The sequence below is a fragment of the Conger conger genome, chromosome 5 (assembly GCF_963514075.1).
Source record: "Conger conger chromosome 5, fConCon1.1, whole genome shotgun sequence".
Lineage (NCBI taxonomy): Eukaryota > Metazoa > Chordata > Actinopteri > Anguilliformes > Congridae > Conger > Conger conger.
The window spans coordinates 55,476,309-55,493,848 of record NC_083764.1 but is presented as its reverse complement, the minus strand read 5'-3'; the positions used below and the strand labels follow the sequence as shown (position 1 = coordinate 55,493,848).

The 17,540-nt window shown below is 44.0% G+C and overlaps 1 protein-coding gene across 1 annotated transcript in view; it reads left to right on the top strand.

Annotated features, from left to right (window-relative positions):
* Positions 1-14,198: 14,198 nt before the first annotated feature.
* pappa2 (pappalysin 2) overlaps positions 14,199-17,540 on the top strand; it is an 83,283-nt gene continuing 79,941 nt past the window's right edge. The window contains exon 1 of the mRNA XM_061242725.1: positions 14,199-15,129. Coding sequence (XP_061098709.1) covers positions 14,199-15,129 — 931 coding nt within the window. The remainder of the gene's footprint in view (positions 15,130-17,540) is intronic.

Sequence of the window (17,540 nt, the reverse complement as noted above, 5' to 3'; positions counted from 1 at the left end):
ACAATTACCCTGTCTCTGAGAAGGGTAATGGTAATGCAGAAAATGCATGAATAAAAACTAGTCAGTGAAGATATATGCCATTCAAAGCAGTATATCTGCAATTTTGTCTGCCTTTTTGTGTGTTGCTTTGTATATAATTCATATCCTCATGCAGCATATTTTACAGAAAATCCAGGATATAGGTGAAAACATTTTCCTGATGATTGGAAGCAATGGTGAAAGTTCAGCTCTGAAAAGAAACAGCACAGATAGGGTGAACTTTCTTAGGAAAGAAAACTTCATAATATTTAATTCATAAGTTCATGACTTGGCTGTTCCTTACACCCTCATTACATTTTTATCTGAAACTTTTCCGCAATCATAAATGATATTTAAAAAAGAGGGACATGACGAAATGTCCAGCTGTGACATATGGTGGCCTTTCACATGACTTTCTGATGCCACATTGGCTCTCGGACAGGAAGAATTTTACTAATTCTGGAAACTCTGAAGTATATCAATGTCTTCACAGTAAGCTGGAGAACATCCATCCATCCATTATCTGAACCCGCTTATCCTGAACAGGGTCGCAGGGGGCTGGAGCCTATCCCAGCATACATTGGGCGAAAGGCAGGAATACACCCTGGACAGGTCGCCAGTCCATCACAGGGCACACACACCATTCACTCACACACTCATACCTACGGGCAATTTAGACTCTCCAATCAGCCTAACCTGCATGTCTTTGGACTGTGGGAGGAAACCGGAGTACCCGGAGGAAACCCACGCAGACACGGGGAGAACATGCAAACTCCGCACAGAGAGGCCCCGGCCGACGGGGATTCGAACCCAGGACCTCCTTGCTGTGAGGCGGCAGTGCTACCCACTGCGCCATCCGTGCCGCCGCTGGAGAACATCTCATCATGAAATTTGAAGATTTCATAAATCTCAAGGATGAACTCGGTCAGTGTTTCAAATGCTGAAACCTTTTCTGTGTTGACTGCTAATGCCTTTGGCCACAGAGACCATTTAAATTCATACAAGGCATCTATTTGTTTTAGAATAAACAAACATAATCTAATAAATATGTGGCAGAGCACTCTTCATTTCCATATTGTTCATAGTATAATGTATTACATAAGATATTTCCATGCCATTTATCCATTTCAGTCTATTTGTAAAACTAAAATGGCTCCAGTTTGCAGCTGATTTGATTTCGTTATATAAATTTATTTGATTTGCATAATTTATTTGTGGCTGTTTCGGTGTGGGGGTGATCAACACTGGACCACTAGGTGGCAGACTTGTCCACAAATGAAGCTCTGTGCTCCAGCCACTGCACAGGAGATGACCGTCAGCTCAGAGGAATGACCTTCCCAAAGCACCTCACTACATTTTACATATTTATAGTCTATGTGTGGCAAATGAAACTGTAGGCTATAACAAAACTATCCCCGTGACATTTTCTTTTTTTGGAAAACCGGTCATGGTGCTATCACCTGCTATATTAATGGGAAATTCGCTAGGGGAGTGCATTTGACAGAAAAATCCCTGTGGACAGGAATAATTTAACAAGCAGATATTGCTTGGTCACAATGCATCCCAATGGATGTCACGCCCGTGTTGGACCAGGCTGTAAAATAAGACTTTACATTATGCATTCTGGTTGCTCCCCTTTGGGTATCTCGTCCACCGTCCTCAGACCTGTGTTCATCCTTGGCCAGGTACGGAAGGCGTATAGAAACTGTGTGATGTCCCGTCTTCTCAAAGCCCCCCTTAACAACTAAGCTCCCACAGGCTGTCCGACTTTTCCGTCAATCAGAAAGGGTGTTGGTTCTAACCCCTGCTCAGCGGCAGTTATCGATGGTCCCCTTTGTTGACACGGATCGAGACCTTAGAGTTATAAGGTCCTAACTGACATTTTTGTCAAAAATTACTGTTATAAATATGCTGTTCATAGTGCACTAAATACGTATAGTCGTGAAGTTTCCCAGAAAAATACTGCTTATAAGTATGACAAAAATACAAAATTAAAAAGGTTATATCTGCTTGGAGCCCATTCACTTTGGTATATTTGAAGCTCAATATCTCAAAAGCGTATAATCCCAAGGTCACAGGATGGTGGTGTTGACAGTGATGCTCAACATGCACGTTGCAGGTCATTTCCTCACAGTATTTTATTTTATTTTTTTAAAGATATTTTTTAGGCCTTTTTCAGCTTTATTGGACAGTATATAGAGACAGGAAGAATGGGGGAGAGAGAGAGGGAAAGACATGCGACAAATTGTCTCAGACGGTCGGATTCAAACCGTTGACGTCTGTGCTCTGCAGGCTGCGCCACCGAGACACCGTCCTCACAGTATTTTTAAAGGGAATCAACCTCTGACCTCTGGCAGGGCTAGTTCCTGTTTCCTCTTGCTTTACACAAGGCAAGTGAAGAGACAGAATCAAGTCACGAAAGGCTCCCACAAATTAAACTATAAAGGATGGAGACATCTGTTCTAAAATACTAAATGTATTCACTTACTTTGCCTACTGAATGCACATATCTTTACAATGATGTAAACTGCTGCCAAACCTCCTTGAGCAGTTTCCTTAAGCATGGGCAACCTAAGCTCTTACATCCAGTGGTTTATTTGCACTATGGATAGATGGCATTTTTATTCCTAATTAATTATACATATAGCATATCATTTGTATAATTTTGATTGGGGGAAGGAAGGCTGTGTGGTCCTCGACACCCAGGAAGGTCAGCATATCTGTAAAGAAGGACCAATTAAAGCCTTGCAACTCCAGCCAGATACTGAAGGTTCCATTGATCATACCAGCCTCACCTACTGAGCTGGGAGAATTATTCTGTAAACAATAAAAATGCGAAGTCAGTTTTTATTGATATAGTCAAATGCCTATTAAGTAATGGCATTTTAATGGCCATAAAATTAATTAAGGAAAAGACAGTCTAACTTCTGTATTCAATTCCACGTATCTTGGGAGATGACCTGGAGCAACCAGAAGGGGGCGCTCAGTCAGTCATGCTTCGCTGATGATGAGTATTCCAGAACTTCCCAGCAGAGAGTGCTATTGGACCTAGCTGGTTCACTCCTGGTCTGATAAAAACCTTTGAATCTGGTACAATTCATTTTTGATAGACAAGGATTTTGCTCTAGCCTAGGCAACATATCTGGCTGGGTTTTGTTTGTATATGTATATCTATTTATTTTATTATTCATTTCATAAATTCTGTATTCATTTCTGTACAAATCCTTGATGTTAAAAATCCTTTTTGATAACAACATTATTCATATTGTAGGTATAATGTTTACATGTTTCAGATTAGTGGAGAAAATGTCCTGATGAGAATAGTCTTTCATGAATATAAATTTCAGTCATTTAAATCCTAAGCCTTTTGATTTTGCATATTGGCCTTGATTTTGGCACACAGGTGCTTGTAGGTGTGATAGAGCCTTTCTGTACCGCATATTCCCAGCATTCAAACAGCAATATTTTCAGCTTTGTTCCTCCTGTTCCCATGATCCTTAGCTCCATGAACCTCATTAATATTTGTTACTTACTCCGTTCAATATAAAAAGCAATGCTAAAAGGATAAAATAGCTTTTGGCTAAAGGAGAATTTGGCTGAGGGAAATTAAAGGACATCTTTCAGAATAAATTACTTTGCTGCAGGCCACCATCGTACGTCAGTATGGCATATTTCTGCCCTAAATCACTCCCAGCAGCCTTCATAACAACGCCAATGGCCTACCCCACGCACTCTCTACACACCTTACTCTGTAAATATTTACATTCCAGCGCATTTGCTCATCAAAAGCAGCAATCATTGTCAGTTAGGGATATCGTCTATTGACTCTATTTCCACAAAACGGAATTACCTTTTACTGGAATTGTCCAGTTGGCACGGGGAACCGGACTGCTAATCGACAGGAGAGAGACGTGTATATATTCACTCTCCCGCAACTTCTTCCCATGGGAGGCTGGCGTACATTAAAAAGTCAAAGGGCTTCAGAGTGAGGTTTCTGGTGACCCCAGCGTGCTACAAACCCTACACTGATGGGTACTCTGTAAAGCTGTAAACCTTGGTGTAAAATCCAGCTATGACCAACTCAAAAATGATCAGCTACCAGCTGTTTCAGAACATAGCTTGATCTGGTGGAACCATGTTGAGCATGGAGCTGGTCTGAACTGGTCAACCAGTTATCAGCTGTGTTTTCGATGCTTTTAGCTGGTCAACCAGCTAAACCGCCTATATACGCAGCATGTTGACCACCAGCTTGCTCTACCGGCTTTTTCCAGCTAGAGACCGGCTTTTACCAGCTACAGACCAGTTAGAAGTGTCGAAAACACAGCTTAAACCATGTAAAGCCATCTTAGAATTCCGGCTAGTTTTATTTGGAATGTTCAGCGGGGATAGTGAGTTTGCATCTTTTGTGCTCATAGCCCTGAGCAGCACGGCTGAGATCTTTCGGCTGTGGCTCACCCACACCAGTCATGTAACCTTCACTCTTACGTTTTAAGCACTTAGCAGATGCACAATGACTCACACAGCCAACAGTCTTTGTGTGCAATCCATTTATTCAGTGGGACAGTCACCGGCCCTGCTGAAAACTCCAGCTTAAGCCGGCCTAAGCTGGCCGAGTTGGTGTAAGCTGTGTTTTTGACTTTTTGTTGGTCAACCATCTGACCCGCCTATATAGTCAGGTAGTCCACTAGTTGGCCATAAGTTTATCCAGCTTCGACTAGCCACAGAGAAGCTAGGATGAACGAGAAGCGTGGAAAACACAGCTGAAACCATTGTAGAGTCTCGGCTGGCCTCAGCTGTAACTTTCAGCAGGGAGACCTCATCCCACCAGGGACTCAAACCTACATCTTGGGGTTGAAGGCCCAGCCCACTATCTGTTATGCTACACTGCTGCCCTAACCTAAACCCTCCCCCCCCCCTCCCTTACCCAAACCCAGGGAGCCGCGCTCTCCCACGAGAGAGCCAGGCGCGAGAGTCTGGCTCCCCGCTTCCCTCCCCGAGCAGCAGGCTGTGAGTACGTCTGTAAATTATACATGAGAACACCGTGTTTTCCTTCTGAATCATTTATGTCCAGCCGCTCCGGCCGAGACAGGGGCGCGCTAACACCGAATGCACTCCAGCGCCGCTGAACGGGTCACCCGCTTAGGGGCGGGCGCGGAGGTCCGCCCTCGAACCCGACGCCTGCACTCCGGCGAAACGCGACCTCACGACCAGTCCCAACCGGGGAACGGCGCGTTAGACACCCGTAGCTCTATCCGCCAGGAACCTCGGCGGCTAGCCGGTCGCTAGCCGGCCAGTTCGTTCATAAAATCAGAGCTTCTCATTTTTAAAAGTTTTCTTTTTTTTGTAGTTGCTTTTTTTCCCCCCCAGCTATGCACATGAATACATTTAGCAATTTAATTTGTGAAGGACTGCTGTTGCTCCTTAGACAATAATAATAAATGGTAGCTTTGAGAATGAAAGGTACTGCTGTTTTAATGGTGTGTCCCATTTCCTTCTCTCCCCTCAAATTAGCATTTGAAATGGTCTGGTCTCAGACGGCTAGCACCCTAAACAGGGCACAACATTTTGCCCCAAACGTGTTCAAACAATCGACCTCTTTTTTCTGCCAAACAAAGAAAAACATGTTTCAGGAAAGCTGGAAGTCTACCAGTAATGACTAACAACGAACAACTCCAATTTCCATGTACTGTACCCTGTCAAAGGAAGCAGACATGAAATTCCCTGGACAGCGAACAGAATAGAGACAAACACCAAATATAGAACAGAACAATTCAGTCATGGTAGGGATTGCAGAAATGTATTTGCAGTATGTGATCTGGTATATAGTATGTATGTATATGAATGAACATGACCTTATTACATGAATTAATTTGATCATAACTAGCTACTGGTGCATGAAACTACCTCATAAAAGGATACATGCAATACAAGTCTTTCCAGGGATCCTATCCAAAAATCAGGTTCACAATCCTTGACCACTACCTCATATGACTACTAATGCAATGATATACAATATGAATCCACAGATTAAAAACACACCAGAAATGTATACACTCAAACATGATCTTTCTCTATTACACAGAGACAGGCACACAGGCACACACACGGACTCGCACGCAAGCACACACACTCACAAACAGACAGATGCACACACAGACACACTCAAAGATACATATACACACATACCCACGCACAGATGTACACACACACACACACACACACACAGGCACACACAGACACATATACACACACACAGGCACACACAGACACATATACACACACACAGGCACACACACAGACACACGCACAGACACATGTGCACACACATGCACACACAGGCACACACACAGACACATGTACTCACACACACACATGCACACACAGGCATACACACACGCGCAGACACATGTACCCACATCAGCACACACACACAGGCAGAGGCATATGGTAATTCCCCCGCAGTAAGACATAAAAGCATGAAGGGTAAAGCGGAAAATGACACAGTGTAATCCCTGCGGAGTTATCACCATCACGACCACTAATAGATAAGCATCGGGCGGAGGCATAAAGAACAGGGAGTTCTCCGGAGGGACTTCTCCGCATCATTAAAAAACAGGACCGCGATGGGAGAGGGCCAGTCTGCTTCCATCTCAGAGCCGTCTGGCGAGCACGAACCCCCCAACCCCGCACACCCCCCCCCACTGACCCCCACCCAACCCTGCACGCCCCCCCCCCCCCCCCGCCCACTGCCCCCCACCCACACCCGCACTGTCCTCCATGGCCAGTGTTTGACTCATATAACCCCCCCCCCCCCTCCAGAAAACACATTGACACTGTCTTCTGTGCCTAGAATTTGACTTATATGCATTTAAACCACTCCCCAACACACAGACACATACGCAGGCGCACACACAGAGAAACACACACACACACACACACACACACACTTATACTGTCTTCCATGGCCACCGTTTTGCATTTTGCAACTTGTATGCATTTATCCACCCCCTCAAACAAGCACAAACACACATGCGCACACACACACATACACACATACACACACTCACATACACACACACGCTCCTGCCGTTTGACTTTTAAGCATTAGTATTTGGGGCAGATATCCAGGCTGACCTGTAGCAGCCGGGGCTAGCAGCCCATTAGCCAGCCGGGAAAGACACCTGCTCTGCGGGCTGAAGTCTGTTCAGGAGCAAGGCTTTCAGAGCCTCTCCTGCTCCGACTGATATTCAGTCCATGCAGTATTTACGTACGGGATCAGCGCTAGTGTTAATATACGGGCTACGCTAACGCCAGGCTACAGGGAGGGGTGTTAAAGAGGGACACGGGGCATGCTGGGGCTCCCCTGACCAGCTGTGGGCTCTTCCGTCCCCCTTTTTAAAACGCTGCCTCTTGAATGGGATGTTTTTTTGGGGTTTACGCCCCCCCCCCCCACATTTGTCCAGCACATCAGGTTGGATTTTCCCCACTTCGTTTATGGCCACTCACACTTGGGGGGAGGGAAAAGGGGTGGTGGGGGTGTCTCAGATAGAGGATAATCTCTCAGAGGTCCCTTGCAGTTTGGGGGAGGTGGGGGGGGGGGGGGGGGAGCAGGAGCAGCCATTCACTATTTTTTTTTTTTTACACAGTTGCAGCTGGATCTCAAAGCACTTTGATAAAAGTGGAATGTTTTGTAGGCAGATCCCCAGGCTGGTAGCCGAATTCTCACCTCCCGCTGTTAGGGAGTCCTGCTTCCCCTTCTTGGGCCCCCACCATTACCGCCAGGCGGACAGAGGCTGAGCTGCTTCCCAAAAAAACCGGGGCGGAGGGTGAGAAAGAACGCCGTGCTCTACCGAAGTCTCATCTAAATTACCAAAACTGCTGCACAATGACTGTTAAAAAAATCAACATTTGTTTGCTGACTTTGTTACAAAAGGAAATGCGCACCCTAATGATCAGAGTGTGCACCTGTTCTGTTGAAGCCCTCTGTAAGTGGCCATGTTTTATGTCTGGCGAGGGGGGCAGGGGGGAACCACAGGACGGACAGCTGAAGTTTGTTTTTAACATGAACACTACACTGTATCTGAGACCAGTACGATGACTTTGACTCGCTAACTTAATTGAACTATCATGTCATAAGCTCTGTCCAAAACATCCTTTCTTCTAGTTATTTCAGTTTCTTTAATTTCTCAAACATACTGAAATGCTTCCCCGTGTAGCTCATTCATACCGGTGTCCATTACAACAACGCAATTTCAGTATTATCATACAGTATCTCTATCTATTGTGTGACAATACAAGCCTCCAGCCAGCTTTTTTTTCATGTGACCTTGACTCCACCCCCTTCTCCACTCCCCTCCCAATCAGAAGTCGACCGAAAGTGACACGTCACCCTGTGATTCGAGCAGGGGCGAGCAGGTGCCATGCCCCCTGACCAATCGGCTGACGCGTACGAGGGGGGCGGGGCCACTAGCAAAGATGTCCAACTCATCAACCTTTCCCGGAGGCATCAGGAATGGTTTATACGCCCCTCTGTCTGTGGGTTAACCGCTTGTCCGGGTGAAAAATCACCCGCTTTGAAGCCTCGGAGGAGACCTGATGGATCTCCCACGTTGGCCTCGTTCACCCGGTTCTGTTTTCATATTCACAAAAGTGCCTGGAGCTTGTTACGAAGGTAGTTACAATCGACATTAAAGGGCGTTCATAAGTGCAATCACTTATAATTCTGTCGTTTTGGAGACTTTTAGCCACTCTCAGATGAAAAAGGAAGAGAAAAGGAAAAAGGAATACTTCTATTTCTCTCCAGAAACCCTAACCCTAACCATCACTACCACTGAATCATTTTGCGCTATTATTCTAATGTACTAATGTAATTTTAATGTACTAATGTTCTAATGTGAGTCGTAACTAGACATTTAGTGTGAATCCTTTCTCACATTTACTCTCAACATTTACATTTGCATCTATAGTTGTATTTATATTTTTTCCTATGGTCACATCAAAGACAAAACTTGTCTTTTAAAGCTATAGTGTGAAGTCTGACACTGAAGTAACGCATTGCTGCAACACACTTTTCTTCTAAATCCAGGCATATGCTACTGCCGTTTATGATCTGTGTTTTCTTTTCTAGGAGTCAGAGATAAAAGATGAAGTATCCTGGGATCACCCAGGAGGATCAGACAAACTCAGCCAGCTAAGCTAATAAGGCCATTAATTAGACATATACTGTGCTTAAGTCTTACAGTGTGAACATGGCAGATAAGCAAAACATCTTGTTATTTCTAGACTGTGACTTTTTGTAATTTATCTTTACTGGGTTTTACAGAGCTGATGTCATCACTGAGGACATGCTGATATTAACTGCCTAATTTTTATACCAGTGAAAAGTGGCAACTGTGAAACTGCAAATGGTAGGGTGGAAAATAAATGCTTGTTTTTTACGTTGTTTTTCAGTAATACAGGACTACACTGTAGCCTCCTATAACACACTTCTCATTTTATTTCAATTTCTCATAACAAGAGTGCAGCAGAAATTGGAATTCATTCATTCATTAATAATTAGAAGAACATGCTCGTTTCGCCTTAATGAATGGAATTACTTTATTAATTACATTTTATTTTATAAAAAGTTTCAAACAGAATATTTAACTTAGTAAATTGACAATTGATGATTAACAGCCCTTTTGGGAGGTCTCTACTGTCTGCTTTGTGAAAGATGGGATACATGCATTTTATTATTGCTGTTAAAACAATCATAATCTGCTTGAGAAACACTAAAGTTTGTCTGTGTCCATGATTTCACACCCGTCAAGAGACCTAGCGACTTTTCCGGCTACTAAGTGCCTCTGTTTTTAATCCTGGACTTTTTAATTAGCATTTGTCTCGGTACTGTAGTTCCTGAAATTGTAGATGTCTTAGTATTGTTGTTACAGACTTGGCCTATCTACCTTGTGTACTGCACTTATGTTCATGGCCTGACAACCAATCATATATGAATTGTACCTTATGTGCCGTGTTCGGTTTTTTGTTCTATGACCTTGATAGAATAGAAACTTGACCTGTTTCGCTTTGGATAAAAGCTTCTGCTAAATAAAACGTAATGCAATGTAACGTGGGTGTAAAAATATATATTTTTATAAATGCCTAAAATATAAAACCTAGTCATGTAAACGGTTTAAGCCATCTATAAAATGACTGCAGTAGCGCACTTTGTCTTTGTCTTCTTTGTTTGACTTTGTCTGGTATCAAAATGACTTGACACATGATCCTTAGCACCATACAGTACATGCATTCAATACAGCCTCGAAGTCCTATCCCACACTATAATACATATAACTATAAGACTGAGACCAGATCATTGCGTTCCACAAGCTTTCAATATGGCAAAAGTACAAGGCTATTTCATACAGCCTTTAATAGTTATCAGGTCAGATAATCTGACAACATGCAAAGGCCGTAAAGATCTTTTGTTGATTTTAAACTTTGGGTGTTTTACAGCTTAATGGTTAATTTCCATCCCATAGCATACAATAAATGATGTTGCTCTTCGACATGACATTGCTGACAGATGATGAGTAAATGTATACACCATACCTATTACATTATTGACATTTGGCAGATGCTCTTACCCAGAGTGACATACAGTTGATTCGACTAAGCGGGAGACAATCCTTCCCTGGAGCAATGCAGGGTTAAGGGCCTTGCTCAAGGGCCCAACGGCTGTGTGGATCTTATTGTGGCTACACTGGGATTCAAATCCCCGACCTTGCCTGTCCCAGTCATTTACCTTAACCACTATGCTACAGGCCGCCACCTATAATCTACTGTACCCTGTCTTCTGTGGCACACCAAGCAATTATTCCTGGTGCATCATTGTGCCTGTAGTTTTGTCGCTAAGGTACATGACTGGGATCAGGAAGGTTGATGGTTCAAACCCTGGTGTAGCCACAATAGGATCTGCACAGCTGTTGGACCCTTTGCGCGGATGGATTGTCCCCTGCTTAGTCTAATCAACTGTAAGTCGCTTTGGGAGAAAGCTTCAGCTAAATTACTAATTATATATTATTATACATGATACCATTGCTGCACTGTACTAGGAACTTTCCCTTTGACATGAAATAGACCTGTGGGCTAAACTCTGAGGTGGCTGTCCATGCTGAAGTGTTTAATGAAATAAACACTTGCTATTTCCTCCGTAGCCTCCGCAGTAGACATTTTCTCATTTTTCTTTAAGATTAATTTAAGAATTCATGGCTGCCGAGTATATTGTTCCAAATAACTCTTTCTTGACAACATCAGCTGTTTTCATGCCATTCGACACCCAGTACTGTACCTGTATATTTTGGACAGCAAATATTGTTCATCATACACTCAAAATGCTTTATGAAATGTCAGCAATGTTTCTCCGGTAATTTCATAACTACAGTAAACACCTTTCTTTTCACTTTTTTCTTGGATACTAACCATACTATTAATATTATCCTCCGCGTTCGTTCCTTGGCGCAATGCCAGATAGACAGGCCATTGAGCCACTTATGACGTGAGTGATAGGAAGGAAGTAATCTTCAATGCTTCGTCTAGCTCTAGACTGGAAAGGTATGTTCTAAGCGGAGCTAGCTATCCCATTTTCTTCAGTGGCATATTTATATGCCTGTATACCTCTCAGGAAACATCTGCAAAAGCTGCGTTTATGTCAAAGTGTTAAATAAAACACAAGTATCTGGCAAGGATCTGTTTTTCAAAACCAGACATGATTTGCGCTTGTTTTTTTTCAACGTGGGATCCCACTTACTGAACGTTCAACTTTCCCCGTCACCTTGGTTTAGCAATTATGAGCTATGGGCTTGTAATGTTGATTGTAAATGGGTATGAAATGTTAACTGTTATATTTATGAGACTATTGTTTATGTGTTTTACTTAAATGGGATTGAGTAAGGTGAACATTTCCCAAACTATGAATATATTTGTGAATATGACCGTCACCGATGAGATAGGTTGTCATTTTATACAATAAACTGTTTGCTTTCATAAGGCAAAGCACTTTGCGCGGGAAGAGTGCTATTCTAACATGTCCCGGGAGTTTTGGTAGCTCCAAGGACACAACAAATGAAAGAAAGGTAACGAAGAGTAAGCGATGTATCAAACATTAAACACAAAGTGAAACATTAAATATTGGTATTGTACAGGACGTTCTTATATATTTATTTACTTTGACAGTTGGTCTTTCAGTGGGCTCGCGCTCTTTGACACATGTACAACAGATGTGTGTCGATTGAGAAGCAGGAACAGCGCCGAAGGTGCAGATAATATGCAGTAGAACAAACTGAGAGAGAATACAGAAGGCGAGGAAGGGGTAGCGGAGCTGGGGAGCCGAGCAAGGTCCCCTTAATAATGTCTGTGCAGGGGTTGGGTTTGTGATGTCAGTGTGAGGGAAACAGATAAAACGTTTCAGCGCCTTAGTTTGATCTTCAAAAAAACCTAAGGAAGAGCAAAGCGCGAAAAGCAGTTGGATAACATTGCTAGAAAAACGAATTAAGTCAAACGGAAAGGCTTGGGAGTTATCGCAGCCTGGGGGTGATCTGAATGAACTATTATCTGTTGTAAGTTGTTTCACAGAACTGGCATTCAAGTTCTTTTATTCGATTTTCAGCATAGCCAACCCTGAAATGGTACAATGGAATACGGAGAGATCTATTTTTGGACTGAAAACAATACAAGATACATTTTAAAAAGGTAATAATTTCTAGAGCTGCAATTTTTTTTTTTCTCTCCATATTCTATTTTTATTATTTTACACCTGGACACGCACAAGCTCGCTGATAATAAAACATTCGTGTTTTTCTTTTTTTTTTTTTTTTTTTTTACTTTGAAAGTGCAATAATAAGATCTGAAATAGGCTATATAAGGAACAGTAAATGATAACGGACTTTTGTTTGAATGTTTTCCCTACTTTTACAACGGATGCCCAGCTTTATATATCAAGAAAAGTGAATGAGCGAGACCTTAAATAACCTCTAGCAAATGCGCTTTTGCAAACAAAACAGTGAGAGCATCCTTTCTTGCAACCATCTACGAATATCAGGCATAACAAGTTGGAGGGTTAAATGGATACAGCCAAAAAGTGAAAAAAGAAATCACAACATAAAGCTCCAGCTGCAGTTTTGCAATATCGATTTTGCTACAAAAGTTGTTTAAATACTTTAATGTATTCCAAAGTGGGTGGGCAATGCATAGTTGTATTATTGATTGCTGTCATAAGTTAGGAGAGACAAGTGCTGTTTACATATCGCTCGAGCCGAGCTGCAGGTTTGCTCTGAGGTCCGCGAGGCGAATTGAGGTGATGCGCGCCCGGGAGGCTGTGGGGATGAGACGCGCGCTGAAGTAGGCTTGCGTCTTTGCAAGGATTTCTTTTCTTTGGACCAGGGCAGGCAAAAAAAAGTACGGACAAGAATAACTGCTATGAGTGTTGAGACCCATTCGGTGAGACCCAATTAAAGAGGACGTCAAGTTCGGTGGCTGCGCAAAAAAGGTAACACATTTGTGAGGAGTATTCCCTCTCTTGCCCTCAGTGCAATGCCTGGCTTTATTTTGCAGCTGCTCGTAGTCCGGGAAGCCGAGACAAAAACAAGGTGCAAGTGCTGAAGTGTGCGCGCGGCGAATCTTCTTGATATACAGAATCTAACTTCGGGTAAAAAAGTGTGAATAGACATGGGATGCCTAATATGTTTCGCGATTCCAGTTTTTAATGCAGTGGTCATTGGCTGCTTGTTGACTTAGCACTAACGAAGGGATATGTCCAATTGAATCAGCGTTGCTTTTCAGTGGAGAAATTAGTTATTTTTTATATAATAGGTAACATACTACTACTGGCAGTTTTTTTTCTGACATTAGAAGGCAACCTCTCTGTTCATAAAAATTATTCACCAAAAGTGATTCCCAAACACCCATTAACGCGTAAAATGAGGACATAAGCAATAATAATAAAAAAGCAAACAATAACATACTACATCGATTGTATGGCGTTTTCTCACTCGCACAACCACAATGTGAAATACCAGGAACATCGAACTCATTCTATCTGATTTTGCTGCTATAGTGTATCATTCGTCCCGGTTCCGGAGGGAGCGGGTTTCATAAGTGACGTCATTTTACACAACAATTTAATTAAGTTTATGGGCAATACAATGATGTGTATTAGACTACTGGTTGTTGTCTTGGTAATAATGAACACATGGCTGCTACACGCTGCTCAGTCAGATCATGTCCAAAGGTACAAACGGGCCCTGGCTCGGAAAGCAGACAGAATCCAAGCCTCTTTAGCAAATGAAAAGTGTAGGTCCGCTAGCTGGACCAGGCAGGCTCGATCGGCGGCTCGACAGCACCCCCTAGGGGCTTCTTCGAGGAGACACATGAGGCCGACGCATTTCAACCACGCTTGTCCTGGAGGGTGCATCTCAGACGCCAAACATAGTACTGATGGCCAGATACTGCAGAATGGGGCACATAGCCCTTGGAGCATCAGTAGGGCAAAACCCGATGCGGAAACCCCTAGGGGAGATCCTCAAAAAATCATTTCGAAGGCTTGGATGGTACCGGAGGCTGAACTCCCTCGATTAAACGAGGAGGCTCGCAGCGTGGGGGGAGAGGGGGGCTCGACCAGAGACAAGACAGCGGAGACCAGCGCCTCCCCCGAAAATCCACACAAAACACCGCAACACAGGGAAAGTCGGAGGCAGCCAAACCACGTCCCGCCCGGCCGTGTCCGGACCCCACGCAGCCTGGTCAAGCCCCTGGAGGAAGAGAAGTTAGAGGAGACCCCCGTGGACCCGGAGGACCCTCAAGGGAGCTACGCTAAGTTTGCGTCGGCGGAGTACTCGGCCGAGAGCGAGGACTATTCGGGGGAACAGGAGGGGCTGGTCAGCCCCACCAGGGAGTCGTGGGGTTCGGGGCCCCGGGACGTCCCACCCAGGTGGATGACCTCCATGTACTTTAACGGGCAGAAGGAGCAGCTGAAAGCCTGGCCGGAGGGCGGGGTGGAGCTGCCCCGCGCCCAGTTCAGCATGGAGGTGTGGGTGAAACCCGAGGGCGGCCAGAGCAATCCGGCCATCATCGCAGGTGAGTGACCCTGAACCCTCAGCCCTGTCCCTGTCTTTCTCAGGCTCTCTCTCTCTCTCTCTCTCTCTCTCTCTCACACACACACGCACACTCACATACACACAGAGTCATGCACACACACACCCCAACCCACAGCCGTGTCCCTGTCCATTCTCTGTCTCTCACACACACACACTCACACACATTGACACGTGTGCATGCACACACACACAGTCATGCACACACACACACGCATCACAACCCTCACTCTGTTCCCTGTCTTTCTCGTGTTCTCTCTCTCTCTCTCACACAATCATTCACTCACACCCACACTCATGCACGCACACATAACCAAACACGCGCACCACACACGATTGCATTAATACATGCAGACACACTCCCATTTATGCAAATGTACTTTTCTGCTTAGTTTGTATCACTTCAGCAACTTTGGCAAATCAAGGCTTATGATGGAAATTGCTCCTAGCTTTTGGGTTTTGATAAGTCAGATAAAGCAATTATATGTTTATATATAATTATATATGAAAGATTAATGATATATTCATTTAGAATTTGTTGAGGTTGCCACTTTGTTGCTGAAGCATTTTAGAATTGTACAGTATATTGTTGTATGAATGCGACAAACCTCAGTCATCTTTTATTAACTCAAATATTCAATCGCTTTTGGAAAGTGTTTGCTTTTCATCTTTGTCCCCAAGATCATCATGCTGTTATGATCCACAGGATAGCTGTGCAAAAGGTTAATCTTTGTTATTAGACATCATGTTTCACCCTACTGCATGCACTTTTCTCTCCTAGCTAGCATTCTGTCAGATGCTGTAGTGCTTAGTTAGCACTATCATTTAAGTGATAGTATGTCCCTTTGACGAAGTGACAGTTTGACTCTGAATTTGTGGTCATTCAGCAAAGGAAACGACTGTTTAAAACCTTCGGAAATTTTGACGTCTCGGTTCTTATTGTCCGCTCATTGTAGCGCAGTTGTCAATAAAAAACCCTGCTATGGTCCTATATGGTCCGGTACGTGCAACTTGACGGTTGAGGTGCTTGTAGCACAGACCAAGCCAGATACTACCATAGTCCATGCAGACACAGCTTGACCAGACTTCTGTTGAACGCAGCACAAATACATTAGGTACAAAGATTTTCCAGCTGCGATCCTGATTATAGATGTCGGTCACTGCGGTGGTGTTATGGCCTGATTCTGCTGTCCTGAAGGTGTTACAGTGGCAGCAGAAACATCTCAGAGGGCAACAGAGGCACAGTGTGGGGCAATAAACGGTTACGAGGTGAAAATAATGAGGGAGCGCGAGGGCTGGGGTCAGAGTGGTGCTAGCGGTCAGCACCTGGTTCCTCTTAGTTTTACGAACGCCGTTTTGGACGTAGGGCTTGCTGGAGGTTCTCAGAGGGTCTGAGGGGTTTGATTCATGGCTGTGAATGAAGGGAATGTCACAGGTTGCAGCGCGGGGTGACTGTCATGTCAGGCTGGACTCCATGTCGCCTGGTTTTGTGTGATGCTGACCAGGAAAGCCTGCTTGTGTTAGCTTCAGCTTTTACAGCGCTGTCATGGTGGTCGAGGGGTGCAAAGCGCATTGTGATGTGCCTCCAGAAATGGTGGTAGGATTGACGCAAGGTGAGGGTTTGACGCAAGGATTGTGCAAGATTTTGGGATTGGTGGGGGGGCCTGTTCAAGAGGGTTCGATTATAATCGCAGACTCTTTTCCTCAACTTGAGAAATGTACTATACCAGATTCTCTCAAGCCACTTTTCACGGAATGAGCTAGCTAGTAGCTAATGTGATAACAGGAGGGAACAAGGCGATGCATAAATTCTTTGGGGTATGAGAAATATCACAGAGAGATGAAATCGTTACCAGAGGGAATGGAAGTGCCACAGTTTTACTGTCTGAGCTGAACCGTAAAACACTAAGCTCATAACGGAGTGTAACTGTTCCTGCGTGAGAAATACTATCTGAAAGATTTCAGTTTGATCCAATTTGGCACAGCATGCAGATCCTCTGTGTCCAACTCCTCTGCACTTCATTCATGATATATTATCAGCACAGTTAGGCCCTTTTAAACCTGCAGGGGAACTGTCGCTACTTTGAGATCCAATACACTACTATGCATGGGTCGTGTGGTTTCCTCTGGGTACTCTGGGTTCCTCCCACACCAAAAACATATGTCAGGTTAGGTGTACTCCTGCCATTGCTCTTCTCCTGACACTGCACTATGTCTGCCCACTGCTCCTAAGTACCTAGGAATGCATCAAATGCCACATTTGCCCACGGGGTCAATAAAGTATAACTATGAATTCTATGCTGTTTACCTAACCCCATTCTCTCCAAATGTATGTGATATTTCTATTAGAAAATTTGGAGTCTCCCATGCAGTTCAGGTACACAACAGACTGGG